A 20,680-nucleotide genomic window follows, 5' to 3' on the forward strand; every position below is an offset into this window, starting at 1 on the left:
AAATGATTTAACAGATTTATGTGTTCCTTATTTTCAGGGCTCATTAACTTGTGCGGTCTTCCCAATATTCCTTTGCTGCAATATGATAAGTGTTGACAAGCAATACTGATCTCAGGAAACCTTCCAGCAGTGAAGAGATTATAGTGTTTGTAGATTTTGCTTGATATTCAGCACTGGTGTGGTACAGCAGAGGTAGCACAAAGGGATAAAGGGCAGAAGTTAAGAATACACAACTGGAGTTGCCTAACTTTTATGAGGATGAGCACTGTACTGAACTACTAGTAGTTCGGTGTCTGTACTCAGATTGTGTATAAATGAGCTTTATAAGCCATCTTTGCTTTTGCTTTCACCTTCCTTCATCCATAAATGGCATTTGACTTAAACTGCAAGGTTTTGACTGCTGGCAGTCCACTTTGTTGCAGGTCCTTGTTTGAGGACTCCTAATATATAGATAGGAAAGGAAAGAAATGGTGTAAGAACAGGATGAAGGAGAATTTAATGATGGGAAACAGAAGACAAAATTGGGATAGTGTAAGTGATAATTTCATGTGACTTATTTGAAGGAAATTTAAAAACAATATTTAGGATTCAAAATACAAGTTAATTTTAATTATTATTTCTGTAGCTGCGTGTTATAGCAGCTGTGTGTCATGGCATTCTTGCTGCCCAAACAGCAAATGTATGACAGCATTAGATCCCTTTTAATATTGAGATGTGAATATAAAAATTGAAGACTAAGTATATCACTCCCTGTAGATTATCTCTGCAGAACTGAAGAAACTCTTTTTGTAGCACTGGCAAGACAGCTTATATATTTGTCCTGCTGTTACCTTTGTAGGATATTTTAGAAAAATTAAAGGCTTTACACCCATTACCCGGCCTGATTTTGGAATGGAGAAGGATCACCAATGCAATGACCAAAGTGGTGTTTCCACTGCAGAGGGAGAAGCGTTTGAATCCTGCACTAGGGATGGAGAGGATCTATCCTGTATCTCAGACTCACACTGCTACAGGTAATGTGATGTATATGAAATCCTTTCTGGTCACAGACTCTAGCCACCTCTGTGGATGAAGAGGAAGAACTCAGTATGTTCTAACTTTTAATCCAAACTAATGATGACTCAATTAAATATAGAAGAGCACTAATTTGTATTAAAATTAAAGCCTTTAAAATCCTGAGTAGTTTTGCATGACTCCTGCAATAATATTAGTATATTGAGAATGTGTCAACGTGTAAGTTTCTGGAGTCCCCTACAAATAGTTACATCATTATGGGGGGCATCTTTAATGTTTAAAACATTTCTGGGGGGCACCTTCCATATGAGCTGCTCAAACTACTTCAAAACACTAATTAAATAGCCAGTCTCTTTCCCTAGAGGTACCATAAGTATTATCCTAACTGTTGGTATGGAAATTGAGGCACAACGGAGTGATGTCACTTATCCAAGGTCTGACAGGTTCAGTGGCAGAGCTGGGAAGAGAACTCAGGAGTGTGGATTCCCAGATGTTGCACTTTACCCACCGAACTATTATTAAATATCACCTTTGACTGTCATGGATGAGATGACATTCTTTGTTGCATTTAGTTGTTTATTTGCTTTTTCCTTTTCTTATGAATGGATGTAGTCCTAACTGATTTTTTAGAGTCGTGCCATGAAGTAGAATGTGCATTATAGTTCAGTATTTTTTGTATTTGTGTTTAAATGTTTGTTATTGTGCTCTTGATCTGTAGATTCTGCACCATGAAAATCTTTTAGGTAGCAACTGAATGATTAAAAAATAGAAGTTTGAAGACCCATACATGTTCTTATGGGAGGACCCAGCAAGCAGATCCCGTTTCTCTCTTCCCATCTTTTTGCCCTCTAGCATTATTCTTCATCTTTTGCTCTTTCTCCACCTTTCTGCTGCCCCCATGAGGCAAATAGACAGGATGTCTGGTATGTGCCTCTGGCCGTTGGTAGAAAGATAGTGGGACAATGTTTCTATGCTAAATGCTTTCTTTATTTTTTCCATCCTTTCACTTTTTCCTACATGTTTCTACACACAGAGAAGCAATTTGGTCTTGTGAATACTAGGAATAAAGAGGCCTGAGTGCTGACTTGTTTGGGGGGTGTGTGTGTGTGTGTGTGTGTGTGTGTGTGTGGTTTTTTGTTTTTACTGGTCTGCCATTTGCTTTAGAGCAGGGGTCTCCAAACTTTTCTGCCCGAGGGCCGCATTAACTATCAAACAGCAGTTCGGGGGCCGACTACACACTTGAGGTCCAAATAAAAAACAATCAAAACATGGATGTTGTTTTTAATTATTTATTTAATATTATTTTATTCAGTTATTATTTAATAACACATTGATACACTACACATGAACACCTGTATTAGTGTGAATGGTGAAATTGTTTCCTGGATGCCAAAATAGCAGACATTTCTGGCTTTAGAAATCACTGTTTGAAATTGGGGGTGGTGCTTGTCCTAGTCCTGCAGGAGTGGCTCCAGAACGGGGAAAGTGCTGAGAACTCATTTCCACCTGCGCAATGTGATGAAAATTGTAAGCAACATAATCCTGGCAATATGTTCAGCCTAAGACACTCACACTTGAAGAGATGTGATCGCTCTCCTATCATGCAGGGAATGAGGTGACAATTTGTAACATAGCTCCATGGAACAAGGGGCATGCATTTTAATGGGAAAAGCTGGTTTGAAAGCAGACACGTTATCACTTGGTAAAGGAAGTTGGAAAGCAGTGCCCAACGCTCCCACAGACTGATACCTGGCAGGGCGGTGCTGCTCTGGGTTGTGGATGAGAGAGACCAGACGTGGAAGGGAGAGGGATGTTTCTTCAGGGCGCACTGCAGGGACCAGGGCAGCGCGCTAGGCACGGCACAGCGTCACCCAGAGGCTGTGCCACAGCAACCAGACCGCCTCCTGCAATGGGCACCAGCTCCTCAGCCCCGCCCCCGGAGAAGTAGCCCCTCGCTCCTAGCCCCTGAGAAACCACCGTCGGGTTTCCTCCCCTCCGTCCAGCCTCCAGCGATCCTCTGCCACTGGGTCTGGTCCGGAGCCCGCCTTCGAGACCCCCCTTTTTCGCCCGCCCGGCCAAGCGGCACGCGGAGCCGTCCCTGACCTGGGCTACCTGCTGTCCCGTGCGCGCGCTGGGGCCTCGCGCAGCCGCCTGCGAATCCGTTTCTCCCGCTGACACCAATGCTCGGACTCAAGCTCTCTCCTTCCACCGCCGCAGCCACCCTCCGCCTGATTGGCTCCGGTTGGTGCACACGGAAGAAGGCGGGGCCAGACAAAAAGGTCTCCACGGGCCGGATGAGAGGGCCTCGCGGGCCGCATCCGGCCCGCGGGCTGTAGTTTGGAGACCCCTGCTTTAGAGTATTGGGCAAGTCACTCACCTGTCAGTACTTCACTTGCCCATGTTCAAAGGAATTGTTTTAAAGTACTTTGAGATCTATAGAAAAGCCCTATCTAAGAGCTTGGAATACGTTTTCTTGTACACTGCCAGGTATATTGCCAGATATCTAAACCTCAGGGCAGGATATGTATATCCATTATTCTTTTTTGATGATGTGATGTGCATTCCAATATGTGTGTTTGTGCTCCGTGTATGATTATTGGAAGATTTTTCCCTAGTAGTACCCATTGGGTCAGCGTTAGCGTCCTTTGTGGTGATGCCTCAGTGTCACACATTTATAGCTGACCCAGCTGACCCAACTCCCGCTTCAGTTTCTTCTTGCTGGAACAGTCCAGCAGAGGAAAGGCAGATAGATCTGGAATGGACACGAGCATCACATCTCGAAGAACAATGATTACAGAGATAAGTAATGATTCTTTCTTTGAGTGATTGCTCATGTCCATTCCATGTAAGTGTGTGTGTGCCACGTGCACAGATCATTGGAAGATTTTTCCCTCAGCAGGGGAGCCCCCTGGAGTGGTGCCACTATATTGGCGCATATATACCCTTGCTGGTCCTCCACTCCCTCAGTTTCTTCTTACTGCCTGTGACAGGCATTAGAACTTGTCCCGCTTACTTAGCAAGTGCATCTTAGCAATTCTCATTGTTCTTTCTTAGCAGTTCTAGTTCAGTTTTAGTGTTAGTTAGTTTGCTGTTAGTAGTTTAGGGGTTTACCGTGTACCTTGTGTGAGGCATGCCCAGGTCCCAATGCTTCAAGCCTTGTACCAAGTGCCTGATGCTGATGTCTTGTGGAGACCCCCACGAAGCCTGCCTAAAGTGCTTTGGAGAAATCCATTGTATGGATAATTGTAAGATCTGTCGGAGTTTCAGCCCCATAGTAAGTGAGAGACTCTTGGCTGAAGATCCTCCCAATGGAGGTGGCTCTTCGCCTGGCACCAGCCACTGAGACGGCACCAGCCACCCAGAGCACACTGGCTTTGGTGCGGGAGGCCCTGGGACATTCTTGCTTGTCTCCGGCACTGCTCCCAGTCCCTTGTGCCTCAGAAGAAGTGGAGACCTAGAAGGGGCAGGTCTCTGTCAAAGCACGCACCGAAAGTGCATCCCCAGGCAGGGCACTATGCTTAGTTGGCCACAGCATCCAGGTCCCTGGCTCCTGTTTGGCACCAGTCAAGCCTGCGTCAGGATCCAAGACCAGACGATGACCTGGCTGAGGTGGACCAACCCTCCGTGCCAGACGTGTTTGAGGTTGTGAGGGAACTCATCAAGTTAACTTCTTCCCATGCCTCTCCTTCTGGCATGGTGCAAGGATAAGAGAGTTAACCCTCTCTGGATCTGGGATATTGGTACACTGCTATTGATTTGAAAGACACCTACTTCAATATTTCAGTTTTCCACTGACACCGGAGATTCTTCCAATTTGTAGTAGTAGCCCAGAGCAATTGTATGTTCACAGTTCTGCCCTTCCAGCATCTTGGTGGCTCCAAGGATTTTCATGCAATGCATGATGGGGGTAGCACCTTGTCTGTGATGCTGTAGCATGCAAATCTCAGGAAAACTGTAACCACTGTCAAGGACTTCATAAAATCTGGTGATCTTGAGTCCAAAGTCCAACATAGCCTTAACTTACTCCAAGCCACCTGCCCGGGGCAGACCTGATAAAAGAATAGAAATCTAATTTGGCCTCCATTCTGAGAGTAGAGTTAATAGGTGCAGTGTTTGATTCTATTCATGCGAGAGCCTACCTACTAGAAATCCGATTTTGAGCTATGTCAGAGCTCATGGCACATGTCAGAGTCCATCTGCTCATGACTGTATGGCTATGACTCAGGCTATTGGATCACATGGCATCATGTACTTCCGTAGTTTGGCATGCACGATTGCACCTCAGACCACTGTTGGAGTTAGTCAGTCTACGCCCCTGACAGGCACCATTTGGATGTAATGGTCACAGTTCTGTCAAATGTGGTGTTCTCCCTAACTAACTTAGTGGACAGATCTGTGATTAATGTTGGGAGGGGTTCCCTTCATGGTCTCATTCCTATCAGTGACATTGATCTGTGATTGCCTCAAATCTAGGCTGAGGAGCCCACTTTGGCAACCTCATTATGCAGGGCCTAAGGAGGATAGGTAGACAAACTTGTTTACATTTGCAGGAAATAATGCTGACCACTTCTGATTTACAATGTCACCTTAAAATGATAGGCATTCGCATGACACTGTTGTAGCAGCTGTTGCATGATATTTACGTATCAGATGCGCTAAAGGTTAATATGTTCCTTAATGCTTTAACCACCATTCCAATGGACATGTGGCCTTGCTGGTAATGGGTTCTAAAGCAATGCAAACTGATGCACATTCATGTTCATCATCTAAGTCAGATGCCATAAGGAGAAGTGGTTTGGGCTCTGTTGTTTCTGCATTGAAGTATTGCTCTTTTAAGTCTTCTGAAAGCTTACACCACAGCTCATCCATTTCAGAATTTGGAAGGCACTTCAGGTTCTTAAACCTTGGTTTGAGTGCTGTAGCTATCTTTAGAAATCTCACATTGGTACCTTCGCATTTTGTCAGATCTGTGGAGAAAGTGTTCTGAAAATGAACAACGTGCTGAATCATCACGTGAGACTTCTATAACATGAACTATATGGCAGAATGCAAGTAAAACTCAGAGCAGGAGACACATAATTCTCCCCTCCAGGGGCTCAGTTATAGATTTAATTGAACTGCTATTTTTTAAAGAGCGTCATCAGCATGGAAGTATTTTTTAATTGCAGTTAATTTTTGAGTTAATCACATGATTTTGCTGAGATTAATTGATAGCCATAATTATAAATAACTAGCCAATTAGCCCGTCATAAGACGGGATTTTCAGGTCTCTCCTCCACGTCGGTCTTCTCTCCTGAGCCTCCGGTCTCTCGCTCCGTCTCCTCCTCCTCCTGCCTCCCCCCCGCTCTCCTCTGTCTTCTTCCTCTTTCTCCGTCTCTCTTTCTCTTCTCCTGCTCTTGCCTCTCACTCTCTCTCCGCTCCATCTCTCTTTTTCTCTTGTCCCCCTCCTGCCTCTCACTGTCTCTCTGCTCTCCTCTGTCTCCATTAGGGATGCAGGCTTGTCCAAGCCCCGCCCCCTGGGCATGTACACCACCACTCCGCCCCCCTTTGCCTCCCGCCGTGGCACTCTGCTGACTTCTGCGCTGCTCAGCTGGGCAGCTGCACGGGAGCAAGCAGCACAAACGGCCTTTCTCTCTTCTTCTCCTACTGCCTCGCCCTCTCTCTCTTTCTCAGCTCTCATCTGCCTCCTGCCTTGCTTTCCATCTCTTTCTCTTCTCCCCCTCCTGCCTCTCACTCTGTGTTTCTCTTCTCTTCCTCCTGCTGCGTCTTTCTCTCTCTCTCTCTCTCTCTCTCTTGCTGTCCTCTATCTCCTCCTTTCTCCTCTCTGTCTCCTCTGTGTCTGCTCCGCTTTCCTCCTTTTGAATCTGGCACCCTTTCCTGACGTCAGATGCACACTCGACCTGGCCCCGCCCCCTGGCTGTTCCCTCTGTGCGGCGCTGTTGTCTCCCGCCGTGGCACTTGGCTGACCTCTGTGCCACTCAGCTGGGCTGCTGCGCAGGAGCAAGAGGTGCAAGCGGCCATTTAGGCCCTGCGCTCCCCATGAATCACTCCCGTGAGCAGCACAGGAGTCTGCGGAGCGCCACAGCGGGAGGCAACGGTCCCGCCCAGAGGGAACAGCCAGCTTTACAGAGTCACAGACTTTGGGCTACTATATATATGATGATGCATAAAAGTTGGGAGTGGCTACAGAAGAAATAAGAGTAAAACGCAGGCTAACACCTACTGTAACAAGCGAAGTAATTGAAAAACACAAAGGTTTTGTCTCATCATATATTTACAGCAGTATATGCTGGATGAAAAGCCTTCCAGCCAGTTCAATGATACTTTTTTTTTTTTTTTTTTTTTGTCGAGCATAATAACTGCTGTAAGTGGAGATGTGGTAGAGAGTGGTAATTAGTGTTTTGTGTGTGCCCTCCATGTTTGTTTTTCTTTCCCTCTGATGAGTATCTGCATTTGGGGTTCTGGCAAGAGACAAGTTGTTTACATGGAAACCCACGATCCTGTCTCTGCTAATTTGTCAAGTCCTTGCCCACACCTTTCTTCCTGCCATGGAATGGCCATTTATGAGGTGATTGTCCAATTGGTTATGTTATACCTGGCAGGAGATGCATTGTATCTTTGTTTCTGAAGAACTGGCTTGCGCCTGCCTTTCTAATTCTGGAAAATATTATGGCATTGTATACTGGTTGAGCCTCTCATGTCCGACAACTTCCATGGTCCAGCATTCTTTTAGTTAGTTGGATGTCTACTTATCATGGGTGTGGCCAAGTTTCCCATGATCTCATAAAGGTTATTTACAGCCACCCGTCCTGGTTCTCAGTGTTCTGTGCTGGATTTCTATTTAGCAGAGTGCACTACAATAATTCAGTGCTGATAAGGTCCCTACCTCTGACAGAAAAGTGCTTGCTTTGTAGCCTGGTGTAAATAAAAACAGGTACTCTTTGCATCTAACTGCTTGGACATGTAGAAGCTTCTGGGGACCCAATAATATAATTTCTCTTCTCCATCTTATTTTAATTGAGTTTCAAACAACTAACCTTGATTTAACCCTGAATCAGTAAAGCACAGGGCAAATTGCACATCTGCAAGTTGTGCATGACATGGAGATACAGAACGGGATCTGACAGACCTCCTGACAGTAGCCACCATGCACATAGTCATCATGATGGTACTTTGTTAGGAGAATGTGAAGGAAATAGGGTAAAGACTAAATAATAATAATAATAATAATAATCTTTCTTCTGGCCTTGCCTTTAATTTAAACAGGTCAAATAAGCAATCGAGGCAATGTGAGTGAAAGCACAAGGCTGCTTTCCCCTGCTCTCTGATGACCTTGCCTTTTAGTAATAAGAGAAGATAAGGGGACCTAATTGAGCAAGTGGTTGCTATGGTAACTAAGCAGCTGGAGGGGACAAGAAGGTATAAGGAAGAGACACTGAGTCTGTGAGAGAGTGTCTATGGCAAAAAGTAACCCTACTTCTTACCCCTCCCATCATCTTAAAAGAGAAGTGGTCTTATTGACCTCAGATCTAAGCTCTCCCCGCCCCTCCCCCGAACATATGTTGTATGGGGAGGTATCGGAAGGGGAATTACAAGTATAATTAAATTTACTGAAAAGAGAAGGGAGAAGAGGGAGCTTCTTTAACATGCATATCTAGGGTCTAGGACAGGCCTGGACAAAATACGGCCAGTGGGCTGCATCCAGCCCACCAAGCCACCAGATCCAGCCTGCGGAGGCATCGGGAGCCCCAGGCAGGCTCCCTTGCTTGCCCTGAATGCTGCTCAGAAATGCGACTTGCGTGCCCCATTTCTTTCAAACTGGTGGGGAGGGGGAAAGCTTTAGGAACTGCCCCCTATCCTCAGCACAATCCCATTGGCCAGTCTCCTCGGCAGAGTTATTCGCTGAAGCAAATGGCTGGGCAAACTGGCTGGCTGGGAAACGTTTTAAGCTATGCAAGCCTTAGCTCAGCAGGCAAGCAGGCTGGCTTGGCTGCTGGCTGGTAAGTGTCCTGGCCAGAGCCTGTCTATGGCACCCCAGCTTCTCCCTTCCCCAACCCTCTGCACCCCCCATCAACATACCCAAGCCTTCTGCCCCCTTCTTGCATTCATACCCCTTCCTAGATCTGGCACCCCAGTTTTCTGCCCCAGATCACAGTCCTCTCCTACCCTATGTCACATCCCAAACTGCTTCACTCCAGACCCATGCCCTAAGTCACAACTGTCTCCTTCACCCAAACTCCCTCCCAAACTCCTTTCTCCCTCCTACAACCCAGTCCCTTACTCCAAGCTCACTTTTGTACCTAACCTCCATCACAGACTCTGCATCTCCTCCATTAATATAATGGAAGAGTGCGGCCCTCAACCACTTCCCAAAATCTTGGAGTGCCCTCCCCTTCAAAAATTATTGCCCACCCTTGGGTTAATAGAAGAGATTCTATAGGCATATAGAACAGTAGGTGGGTGAGGAGAAGAGAGAAACTGATGTATAGAGATAAGCATAACTGGTGTGAAGAGCTTTGGAATATGCTTGCTTGTTTAGTCCCAATAACCCCCTTGTATTGCCTGCAGACTACACTCTGGACTGTTTTTTCTCCAGTGAACTATATCTGGGAACTGAGGGAGGAGGGAGCTGGACTCCTGCCAACAGTACTGTAAGATAACAACATAAAAATTGCATTGAGAAACATTAAAATAGAGGCATTTATAGATGCCATTTAGGTCATGTCGATACTTACAAGCTTACATCGGCACTGCTGTGCAGATACAGCTATGCTGCTGTAAGATCTCTTGTTTAGTTGCATTATGCCGACATGAGTAAGTAACAAAATCAGCTTAATGAACAACAATAACTATGTCAACAGGGGAGCATTTCCCACTGACCTAGTGCTGTGCATATAAGCACTTATGCTGACAAAATTTGTTACTCAGGTTTGTGGTTTTTCTCACATCCCCGAGAGACAATTTTTTTCATACTCCTGAGTTTTGCCAACATAAATGCTAGTGGAGACATGGTCTTCTGCATTAAAAATTGAGATTGCGATGCAACCAAGAATCCTCCACACATGCTCCGGCCCATGGCCTCACAAAACCATATAATCATAGAGGTGGAAGAGACCTCAGGAGGTCAAGTCCAGCCCCCTGCCCAAGGCAGGACCAATCCCAACTAAATCAACCCAGCCAGGGCTTTGTCAAGCTGAGACTTAAAAACCTCTATGGATGGAGATTCCACCACCTCCCTCGGTAACCCATTCCAGTGCTTCACCACCCTCCTAGTGAAACAGTTTTTCCTATTATTCAACCTAGACCTTCCCACTGTAACTTGAGACCATTGTTCCTTGTTCTGCCAGCCATCACTACTGTGAACAGCCTTTCTCCATCCTCTTTGGAACCTCCCTTCAGGAAGTTGAAGGCTGCTATCAAATCCCCCCTCACTCTTCTCTTCTGCAGACTGAACAAACCCAAATCCTTCAGTCTCTTCTCATAGGTCATGCTCTCCAGCCCCCTAATCATTTTGGTCACCCTCCGTGGGGTCCTCTCCAATGTGTCCATATCCTTTCTATAGTGGGGGGCCCAGAATTGGACACACTATTCTAGATGTGGCCTCACCAGAGCCGAATAAAGGGGAATAATCACTTCTCTGGATCTGCTGGCAATGCTCCTCCTAATGCACCCCAATATGCCATTAGCCTTCTTGGCTACAAGGGCACACTGTTGACTCATATCCAGCTTCTCATCCACTGTAATCCCGAGAACTGCTTCTTAGCTAGTCAGTCCCTAGCCTGTAACAATGCTTGGGATTCTTCCGTCCCAAGTGCAGGACTCTATACTTGTCCTTGTTGAACCTCATCAGATTTGTTTTGGCTCAATCTTGTAATCTGTCTAGGTCACTCTGGACCCTGTCCCTGCCCTCCAGCTTTATCTGCCTCTCCTCCTAGCTTAGTGTCATCTGCGAACTTGCTGAGGGTGCAATCCATCTCCTCATCCACGTCATTAATAAAGATGTTGAACAAAACCGATTCAAGAGCAAATCCTTGGGGCACTCCACTAGAAACCGACCGCCAACCTGACATCGAGCTGTTGATCACTACCCGTTGGGCCCAACAGTCTAGCCAGCTTTCTATCCATCTTACAGTCAATGTATCCAATCCATATTCCCTTAACTTGCTGGCAAGAATATTGTGGGAGACTGTATCAAAAGCTTTGCTAAAGTCAAGGTATATCACATCCACTGTCTTTCCCATATCTACAGAGTCAGTTACCTCATCATAGAGAGATTGGTCAGGCACGACTTACCCTTTGTGAAGCCATGTTGACTATTCCTGATCACTTCCTCTCTAAATGCTTCAGAATGGATTCCTTGAGGATCCCCTCAAGGATCCTTAATCCACCTCTGCTGTTACGCATTCCCATTTAGACAGATGATAGAGATGCAGCTGTGTTAATCTGGTCTAGCTGAAACAAAAGACAGGACTATGCAGCACTTTAAAGACTATAACAAGATTGTTTATTTGGTGATGAGCTTTCATGGGCCAGACCCACTTCCTTAGATCAATTTGTGGAAGAAAATTGGGTCGTGCCAATTTTCTTCCACAAATTGATCTGAGGAAGTGGGTCTGGCCCACGAAAGTTCATCACCTAATAAACCATCTTGTTAGTCTTTAAAGTGCTGCATAGTCCTGTCTTTTTGTTTTATTTAGACTGAAGTAGTTTTAAGGGAGGTGAAATTGGTTCTTAAGATGTTTGACAATTAGTGATTTTAAGTTTAGTCTCATTTCTCCCAAGATGTTTATAGTTTAGAAAGCAGTGAATGTAACACTTAGATTTCCTGTGTTCTCTGCTTTGCACAGAAATTGTGTGTAAGCTGTGGGTTCAAATATACGGTATGCTTGCCTTGAACTCTTTCCTTCTTGCACTTGATCCATTTTAGGTCGCGTAAGCTTCATAGAACCGAATATTCAGAATGTTCCAAAAGACTTTGAGATTGAAATGCCAACTGTGGTTGCAGAGAGCCCTCCTTCTCAAGCACGAGGATGTGGCTCTACTTTTCTTGGGAACAGGTAGGAATGTGTTCAGCAGTGATTTCACCTATACTGTTTCTCTTAACTTGATTGTTTTGTCAGTTTTCTTTTTCCACATTTTACAGAGGTTGATACAGGTTGCTTTAATATCTGATGTCTGACTTGTTGGTCAATGTTTTGCTCAGAATTTAGAGAAGATAAATGTCTGAAAATCAGTTGTGCAGTGAAATACCTTATTTATCTAATAGCACTTAACTCTTACATAGCACTTTATCTTTGCACAACACCGTACAAGCATCAATCTTCACAATCACAGAGTGAGTTAGGTTAGTATTTTACCTGTTTTAAATATGGGCAAACTGAGGCATAGTAGAGCTGGGATGAGAACTCAGGAGTTGCTTAATTTTGGCTTTTAGCTCAATTCACTGATACCTTTCAGAAGTAGAACAAACTTGTTTTTAAATGAGGTGCCTGTGAACTATCATAGAACTATCAAGGTGAACAAATTCTTAGTGCTGTATTGTGTGGTAATCTAGTGAGCAAAGCAATATGGGGATGAGAGCAATATGCTGGGGCAAAAAGATGGCTACTGGACAAGGGAGACTTCTTATTTAAGTAGTGTAAACTGCCAAATACCAGTAAGGAGCAGCCTTCATTTTCTGGTAATTGCTCACCTGACTAGGCAATGGCAAATCTCCTAACTCTTGGCTCCTAATCTGGTCCTTTAAAGTGTCCTTATTAAATCAGAGGCTCTGATGTAGCTAAATGCGATGATGATACCAAATTTTGGATGACAAATCCCTGAATCAATGGCTTAACTGGGGAATATTTGCTGGAGACTTTCTCTGTACCTCTCACTTGCCATACCTACCTTCTTCATCTGTACTTAAAAATTTCTTTCCATGGTCTCTCTGAATCCTCTTCGGTTTCCTGTAGTCTCTGTTCCAAAGGAGAGAGAAACCAGAAAAGAAAGTAAGGAAACTAATAAGAACTTGACAGAAAGTGGGTGGTATCTTTTCTCTCTTCATTTTGTCTAGCTCTTTGCAGGCTGAGGAATCTGACCTTGATCTCAAGAGATGTTTTTCACTCTAAGCTGATTGCTAGAGTCTCTTACGTGGAAACTAAGGACTCAGAAGTCCTTTCAGAGCCCCTGAATGGGGAACCTTCCATGAATGGTTAACAATGTCACAACTGTGTAGTGTGATGAGAGACAACTGAACATAGTGCCAAACCATTCAACTAGTGAAAGTCAGTGTCTAAACACTTGGCACCAAAGTCCATGGAAATGCTAGATCCAGCTTTTGACAATAGTAGCCTCTTGCAGATACAGAGAGAGTGTTTTTCTTTTTAGCTTGTTCACGTAGTTCATTTCAGTGATCACATCTTTAGCACCTCCTTTCCACTCAGTTATTTCCTTTTAGCACCAGTCTCCATAAAAACAAACAACAAGGAATCCAGTGGCAATTTTAAGACTAAAATATTTATTAGAGTACTCAAGCATCAGCTTTTTTGAGCTCCCAAAAGCTTATGCTCTAATACCCTAATAAATTTGTTAGCCTTTAAAGTAACGTTGCTTAGAGGTGGGTAATCCACTAGGCATGTAGTAGATCATTTTTTTATCAACTACAAAATTAATTGATAAGGGAAAGCTTCATCAGTCCCAACTTGCACCAGGTTCAGGGGATATCCCTGCTGAGACTCTGCGGTTTAAATGTAGTAAGAGCCAGGCATGTAGGCAGCCCGTCCCCTACTACATTTAAACTGTAGAGGTACAGCGGAGATAGGTCCTGGACCTGGTGCAAGCTGGGACTGAGCAGTCCCGGCTCAGTCCTGGTTTGCGCCAGGTCCAGCAGCCCCTGTCTGGGGGGGAGGAGGGGTTCTTAGCAGGGAACTGGGACACTGGCTGCTGCTGGAGCAGTCTCTGCCCGCAGCTAGCCTGGGTCGCCATGGACAGGGGCTGCAGCAGCCCCTGTCAACGGAGGATTCTAGCTCTGATACAGAGGCCGGAGGGGAGGGGGTGGGAGTCAGTAGTTGAAGAGTTGTTTCGACTACCCGATAAGCCTGGGCTTATCAAGTAGTCGACTACTCAACTGTGGAGCCCCATGGCTGGAGGCCAGGAGTGAAGCCCGAGCCATGGGGCTCCAGTTGCCCCACCTCTTCCCCCAAGCGCCTCCCCCATCCCTGCTCCCCCATCCCCCTCTCTGAGCTGGAACACTGCAAATGAGCTATGTGTGGTGCTTTGTAAATCTGGAAGTACATGGTGACCAGAAACAAGCAGTTCAATTCACTAGCCTCCATTGTTTAATAAATTGGTTTGTTTAAAATGCAAAACATGTTTTAATTAACTTTATGAGAATTAAAATGCTTCAGAGAGATAGCCGAGTTAGTTTGTAACAGGAAAAACTTAAAACAACAAATAGTCTAGTAGCATCTTAAAGACTAATAAAACATGTAGATGATATCATGAGCTTTTGTGGGCACAGCCTACATCTTCAGATGACAGGAGTGTTGGAAGTCCAGATCCAAGAATAAATAATGGAAGGTGAGGGAAGGGAGAAGGAAGGAAGGAAGGAAGAAAAAAAGAGACAGTGAGTAGATAAGCTTCAGAGGGGATAGCTGAATGAGTCTGTAAAAGGAAAAACATTAAAAACCACAAATAGTCTCTAGGAGTACCTTAAAGACTAAATAGTTACAAGGGTCTGATAAGAACCATTAGTTTGCTCTTGGAAAGGAAGATGACCAACACCAGATTCTGCACAGACATCAAGACCCTTTAGCACCTTCATTGTTTGATTGGTTGGTTAAGTCATTAAGATGTGGAAGATAATGTGGGAGCCATCCAATATCCTGGATTCATACTATTTGCATAAGAATTAAACTTGTGAATGAAGTTAAGTTCCAACCCTTCTCTGTGTATTTGACTTGTGGAATTGGTCTGGAAAAAAAAGTTACTTGGAGATTCATTAATGAATGTCCAGGAAGATTAAAGTGTTCTCCAACACGTTTTTGTGTATTGCCTTTTCAGTTATCTGATTTGGGTCCATTAATTCTTTCCTGTAGAGACTGTCCAATTTGGCCAATATACATGGCAATGGGACATTGCTGGCATTTGATGGCATAGATCACATTAGTGGATGTGCAGTTAAATGATCCTCTGATTTGGTGGCTGATGTGAACTCCTAAAACACTATAACAGTCTTACCATTAAGTCAACGGACAGTCCTCTAGAGCTTTCCAGTCTATCTTGTCACCCAGACAAGCTGGACTTAGTGATAGATGGTTGCTATATACCAAAGATCACAAAATATTTAGTTTGCTCCTAGTGCAAAGAGACAGTCACTTACCTCAGATCTAGTGCACCTTAGATGTCTTACCAGACAATGATTGTAGCCAATCTTAAAATTAACTAAAGGTTTATTAAGTAGGAAAAAGAAACAAGTTATTTACAAAGTTAAAGCAGATAAACATAAACGCACAAATGAGAGAGTCTTAGGTTCCAAAAGGTGATAGTAGCTACTATGATATGCAAACTGTTATGTCCTTTAGGATTAACCCAAGCTAAACAGTTGGGAGATCCCTTGCTCGTGCTTAGAAATCTTAACTTCTCAGAATTCAAGCAGCATATGGATACAATTATTCCTTAAGAGGATTTTTTATTCCCTGCCCCCAACATACAAACTGGTGGGATGAGCATTTATGCAAGTCTCCTTCCTTTTCATGGGTGTCAGGGGAGCAACCCACAAAGTCTTTTGCCCACTGATCTTCCAGAATGACTTTGGTGTCTGGAGATGTTCTTTTATGGTACTGCTTATGGTAAACTTGTATTTCACGCTTGGTAATGTTTCTCCCCTGTAGGGATGTTAAATTTAGTTTAATCAACTAATCGACTAATTGATAGATTTTCCATTGACTAGTTGATTAGTCAATAAGTGGGGGAGCCGCAGTGGGGTTAGCTTCTGGTACTGGGGGCTAATCCCACTGCTGCTCTCTGCCTTTTAAATGTATTCAGCTGATTCCCGGCTTGCGCCCAGTCCCAGATGCTGCACCTCTGCTTTTTAAATGTATTCAGAGTCTGCTGGCTCTTACTACATTTAAAAGGCTGAAGTGCAGTGTGTGTGGGGGGGGGACCCAGCGTGAGCCAGGCCAGCTGATTCCTGGCTCGCACTGGGTTCCTCCTGCTGCACTTCTGATTTTTAAATGTATGAAGAGCTGGCAGGCTCTTCATACATTTAAAAAGCAGAGGCACAGTGTCTGGGACTGGGCAGGAGCTGGGAATCAGCTGATTCCTGGCTTGCACTCAGTCCCCATTGCCCCCTCTAGCAGGAAGAGTGCTGGGGGGAAACTGGCTTTTAAGGCTTGCTGCCTCTATTGGCTTTTGCTTATTGGATAGTAGACTAATCGCTTACATCTCTACTCCCCTGACTGTGGAGGTTTACAATCTTAGCAAACATTTAAACTTTACCTTCTAACATGGGCTTACAGATATTACAAGTAGGATTAGCAAATGTAGCATCCTACAAGCATTCCATAAAGGCTAATCATATTCTTATAACTCTAATATCTAGTTTAACAATACTAACACAGAGACAGTCCAAACTGGTTTTCAGCTATGTGTCGGTTGTCAGTATGTAGTGAGAGCCAGTGTCTTTGGTATGATCTGGCATGATCACAGAGAGTCTGACAAAGTCCGACTATTGACCTTAAAGAACAATACAAAGTTATGATTGTTTGTTTGTTTGGTTTTTTGCAAGTGATTAATTTCTTTGTCACCACAGTTAATTCAACAACAGATACTGTAAAAATTAGTTGAGTAAACTATGTTTGCCTCCACAGAGGTAGAAAGCGATGCAGTACCTTGCCTTGTGGCCTTAAGGTTCTGGCTTATGAAGGATCCAAAGGAAGAGGGATGCCATTTTCTGTTAGCATGAGGCATGCTTTTGTTCCTTTTTCAGGTAATGATTTGATAGTTTAGTATATTGCACCTTTTTCTTCAGTTAAGCACATAGCTAATGAAAATTTAGATCTGGAAATGAAGGGAAGAAATGCTGATGTGTACATCTGTTTGGGCAGTATGATTGAAAATCCAATATTGTAGTTAGTAATTTTTCCCAGAGTTATTCGGAAAGAGGCAGTGTAAGAGGAAAGCCCAGGCATGGAGGGATATTTAGGTTCACACTTTTTATATTGGTTTATAAAGGTCGTATAGGTTCATATTTTTTCTCATATAAAAATATAATTTGTGCTTGATGTAGTACTTAATACAATTTATGTTATATCTGTTTTTCAATGAGATTTTTGAATGTCTTCATACTGACTGCCATGGTTCTGTATCAATTGGGGTGTTCCAGCTTCTATCCAATATAGTTATTAGATGGATAAACACTTTAGATCTTACTGCCAATTTCATTAAATTCTGTAGTCATGTGCCTGTTTTGATTGGCTTGTGTTTTAACTATTCCTTTGTTTTATCAAACTTGGTTTTAATTAAAATTGATGTTAAAATGATGAACTTAAATAAGTGATCTGATTATTTTGAGCTGTAGAGCATATGCAACTCCATTTGTTGTTAATAGTTCTGTTCAAATGGCTATTATTTTGGGTCTACGTCTAATGGAGGTAACAGTTTGAAGGCTGTGCATTGGAGTGGGCAATTGGTTGTTTTGAGTCAGAGCTTGAAAAATTCATTCATCTATTGTAAATAGGAAGTTCTCTTGGGGTGTGAGTGATGGCCAATTCCATCAAATTCATATCCCTTATGGTGGTGAAGAAAACTTTCTAAATAGGCATTGAACGTAAAATGATGCTGTTTCTTTTGCTTGTGTCTGCAGACAGATAGTTCCAGTATATCTGCTTCTACTTGTAACTTTTCCGACAGTTAATGCTGATCAGAGTCTTGTCATTTTTCCTTGTTGATACTCAGAACTCTCTGGGCATCAGGCAAGCGGAAAAGAATCAGTCTAATTTTTGCTATTTGGCAAAATTCTGAACAGCAGCAGACGCAAGCCCTGAAGCTATTCACTAACAGAGGTAGGCCCTGCATAGCACCCAGCCTCACATCTGCTAGAAATGTCTGCAATGGGAGGCAGAGGCATGAGGAGAAGTTACTAGTACATCCTGTTTAGTGCCCTACTAAATTCATGGTCCATTTTGATCAGTTTCATAGCCAGAGGGTCTTAAAATAGGTTGCTTTCATATTTTCAGATATTTACATCTGAAATTTCAGTGTTGTAACTGTGGGGATCCCTTCTCTGGCAGCAGGGACTTGCAGCTAGGCGCTTTCCCAGCAGGGAGAGATCACAAGACTCCTCCAGCTGCAGGGAACTTTGGGGCTGCTGCCTAGCTCTGGAGCTTTTTGTAGCAGGGGGAGGCACTTAGAGGTGAGTTTGATCTCCCTCCTCCCCAAGAGTTGCCGTAGAAAGGAAGATGCAGTCCTGTCCCTACAAGGATTTTTTGCAGCTAGGAGATCGGACTCACATCTAGAAGCCTCCTCCAACTTCAGGATCTTCCAGAGCTGCTGCTCCACGCTGTAGCTTCCTGCAGCAGGGAAGGTGCTTGAGGTTGTTTCTCCTTTTTCCATGAAAGAGGCTGTGCAGAGGAAAGAGCAGTCCTATCCCTCCTTGGCTAAGTGGGGACTTGCAGCTAGGAGCCCCCCAAATGTGGCCTACCCAGTAGCAAGGGAGAGATCAGATTTCACAGGGAAAGACCATGCAATTGGTAGACCATAATCATATTGGTGAAAAGCTGTTCACAACAGGAGCAGTAGGTGTAGTTTTGTAAATAGTAGCTGCTTAGCCAAATGAATCTCCACTGCCTTTCACCTTGTGCAGCCCTGGAATTGCACTTATATAAAGCTATCATCAGTGTGAGTGAGTGGAGAAATCTGTTCTCTTTGCACTCATGTACATGATGATCTTGGGGCAAGGCTTTTGAGGATCTTGTCTGTAGTTCCTCAGGTGATGGATTTTGACATGATATCTGAGTGTTAATTTATAAAAGACAATGTTTTGATTAATTTGGTCTGTTGGCTGCAGGAGGTTTAATTTTGGCTGCTGATTATTCCCAACTTGAGCTGAGGATCCTTGCTCACTTGTCTCGTGACCGTCGTCTCATTGAGGTCTTGAACAGTGGGGCTGATGTTTTCAAGAGCATTGCAGCTGAGTGGAAGATGATTGACCCTGAAGCTGTTGGAAATGAGATAAGGCAACAAGCCAAACAGGTAGTCTTAGATAAAATTTATATCTGCATCAGATGTAGCAACTTAGTGAGTAGAATGGACTTGATCAAATATTATAATGTACAGGGGCAACCTTCTTCTTCAAAAATCTGTTTCCTTTGGCTATTAAATTATAAAATAGGGGACCTCAATAGTTTTTTTGACTCCCTCTAAGATATAAAATAGTTTCTATGTAGCCCTCTATCCAGAATATATTTAAGCACCCTGTCAGGCGTTTTTCCATTGATTTATCAAAGAAAACTATCCCCAAAAAGATGGGGAAAGGGGGGAGTGTGGGGGTTCATAATTTTCTGGAGTCATCAAAATACATGGAATTTGAGACCAAGATTGTTGGTGTGGACATATCAGAGCTTTAGCTAATAGCTGCAAATTCTGGAAGATTACCTAGTCCTTTCTCTCATTCACATTACTGTTTAGTGCATTATTTGGAAAATAGGAGAAGAGAAGTTGTATTTTTACGGTGCATCAGTTACTGGCCTCTTCTAAAGGTAGGATACTCGACTGGATGAACCACTGGTCTGATGTATTGAAGTAAATCTTGTTATCCTCAAAGTTCAAGTTCAAAATGGTGTCCTTGAAGTATTGTCATTTTTCCATGAATACAGTTAGTTAGCCCGAAAGCAGCAGGATCCAGACTTGCATCCTAAAATCATGTTGGGATTTACTGTCTTCTGAAGTTCAAATTTTATTGCTACTTTGCTCTCTGAATCACTAACTGTGTATTGTGATTCTGCTGCCTTTCTTCTGACAGATTTGCTATGGTATTATCTATGGAATGGGAGCTAAATCTTTAGGAGAACAGATGGGTATTGAAGAAAATGATGCTGCCTGTTACATTGAATCCTTCAAATCCAGATACCCAGGTAAGGTACATGTTTGTGGCCCTGCTTCTCTTCCCTTGCGTTCTCTTCCTTTCCTGGAACTGCTTCAACTCCTATCTTCTCCTGTGCCTTATGAAAAAGCTTCTCAGGGTTGTATGTGTACACAAGGAAATGCGGTTTCTGCTTTCACATATACTCAGTGCCCCTGCTTTGTTAAATTATGTTCTGTAAATTGAATGCCACGTTATTTTAATGATTTTGTTGTTTTGACTGTCAATTAATCCTCCCTGAAGGGAGCTTTAAAAATTAACCTAACTTAGAATAAGTTTCCTTGCTAGAATATGTAATATATTTGGATCTAAGGATTCAATTTGTTGTTTGTAAGATCAACTAGTCATCTTCCATTTTGAATGAACTTTTTCACATCTTAAATAGCTTTGCTTCTAGCCCTGCCATTTTTATCTGGTTGCTCAGAGTAGCTCTGACACCGTTTTTATATAAAAACATCATAATTTTAAGGAACATATCAAGTTTCCTAGAAAAAAATGCCTGAACAGGAAGATAGCATTTTGAAAATGAGCAGAGGTCAAGTG

At 43.5% G+C, this 20,680-nt stretch overlaps 1 protein-coding gene across 7 annotated transcripts in view; it reads left to right on the forward strand.

Moving 5' to 3' along the window:
• The window catches only part of POLQ (DNA polymerase theta), a 133,969-nt gene that overhangs the window by 86,867 nt on the left and 26,422 nt on the right, over positions 1 to 20,680 (forward strand). For 5 of the 7 annotated variants that reach the window (XM_075905124.1, XM_075905133.1, XM_075905123.1 and 2 more), the window contains 5 exons: positions 839 to 1,013; positions 11,942 to 12,071; positions 16,866 to 16,984; positions 19,064 to 19,248; positions 20,018 to 20,129. In XM_075905124.1, coding sequence (XP_075761239.1) covers positions 839 to 1,013; positions 11,942 to 12,071; positions 16,866 to 16,984; positions 19,064 to 19,248; positions 20,018 to 20,129 — 721 coding nt within the window. Of the gene's footprint in view, positions 1 to 838; positions 1,014 to 11,941; positions 12,072 to 16,865; positions 16,985 to 19,063; positions 19,249 to 20,017; positions 20,130 to 20,680 lie in introns of those variants that run through there. The other 2 variants (XM_075905142.1, XR_012897156.1) reach the window with 2 other exon arrangements.

The sequence above is a fragment of the Pelodiscus sinensis genome, chromosome 1 (assembly GCF_049634645.1).
Source record: "Pelodiscus sinensis isolate JC-2024 chromosome 1, ASM4963464v1, whole genome shotgun sequence".
NCBI classification, from domain to species: Eukaryota; Metazoa; Chordata; order Testudines; family Trionychidae; genus Pelodiscus; species Pelodiscus sinensis.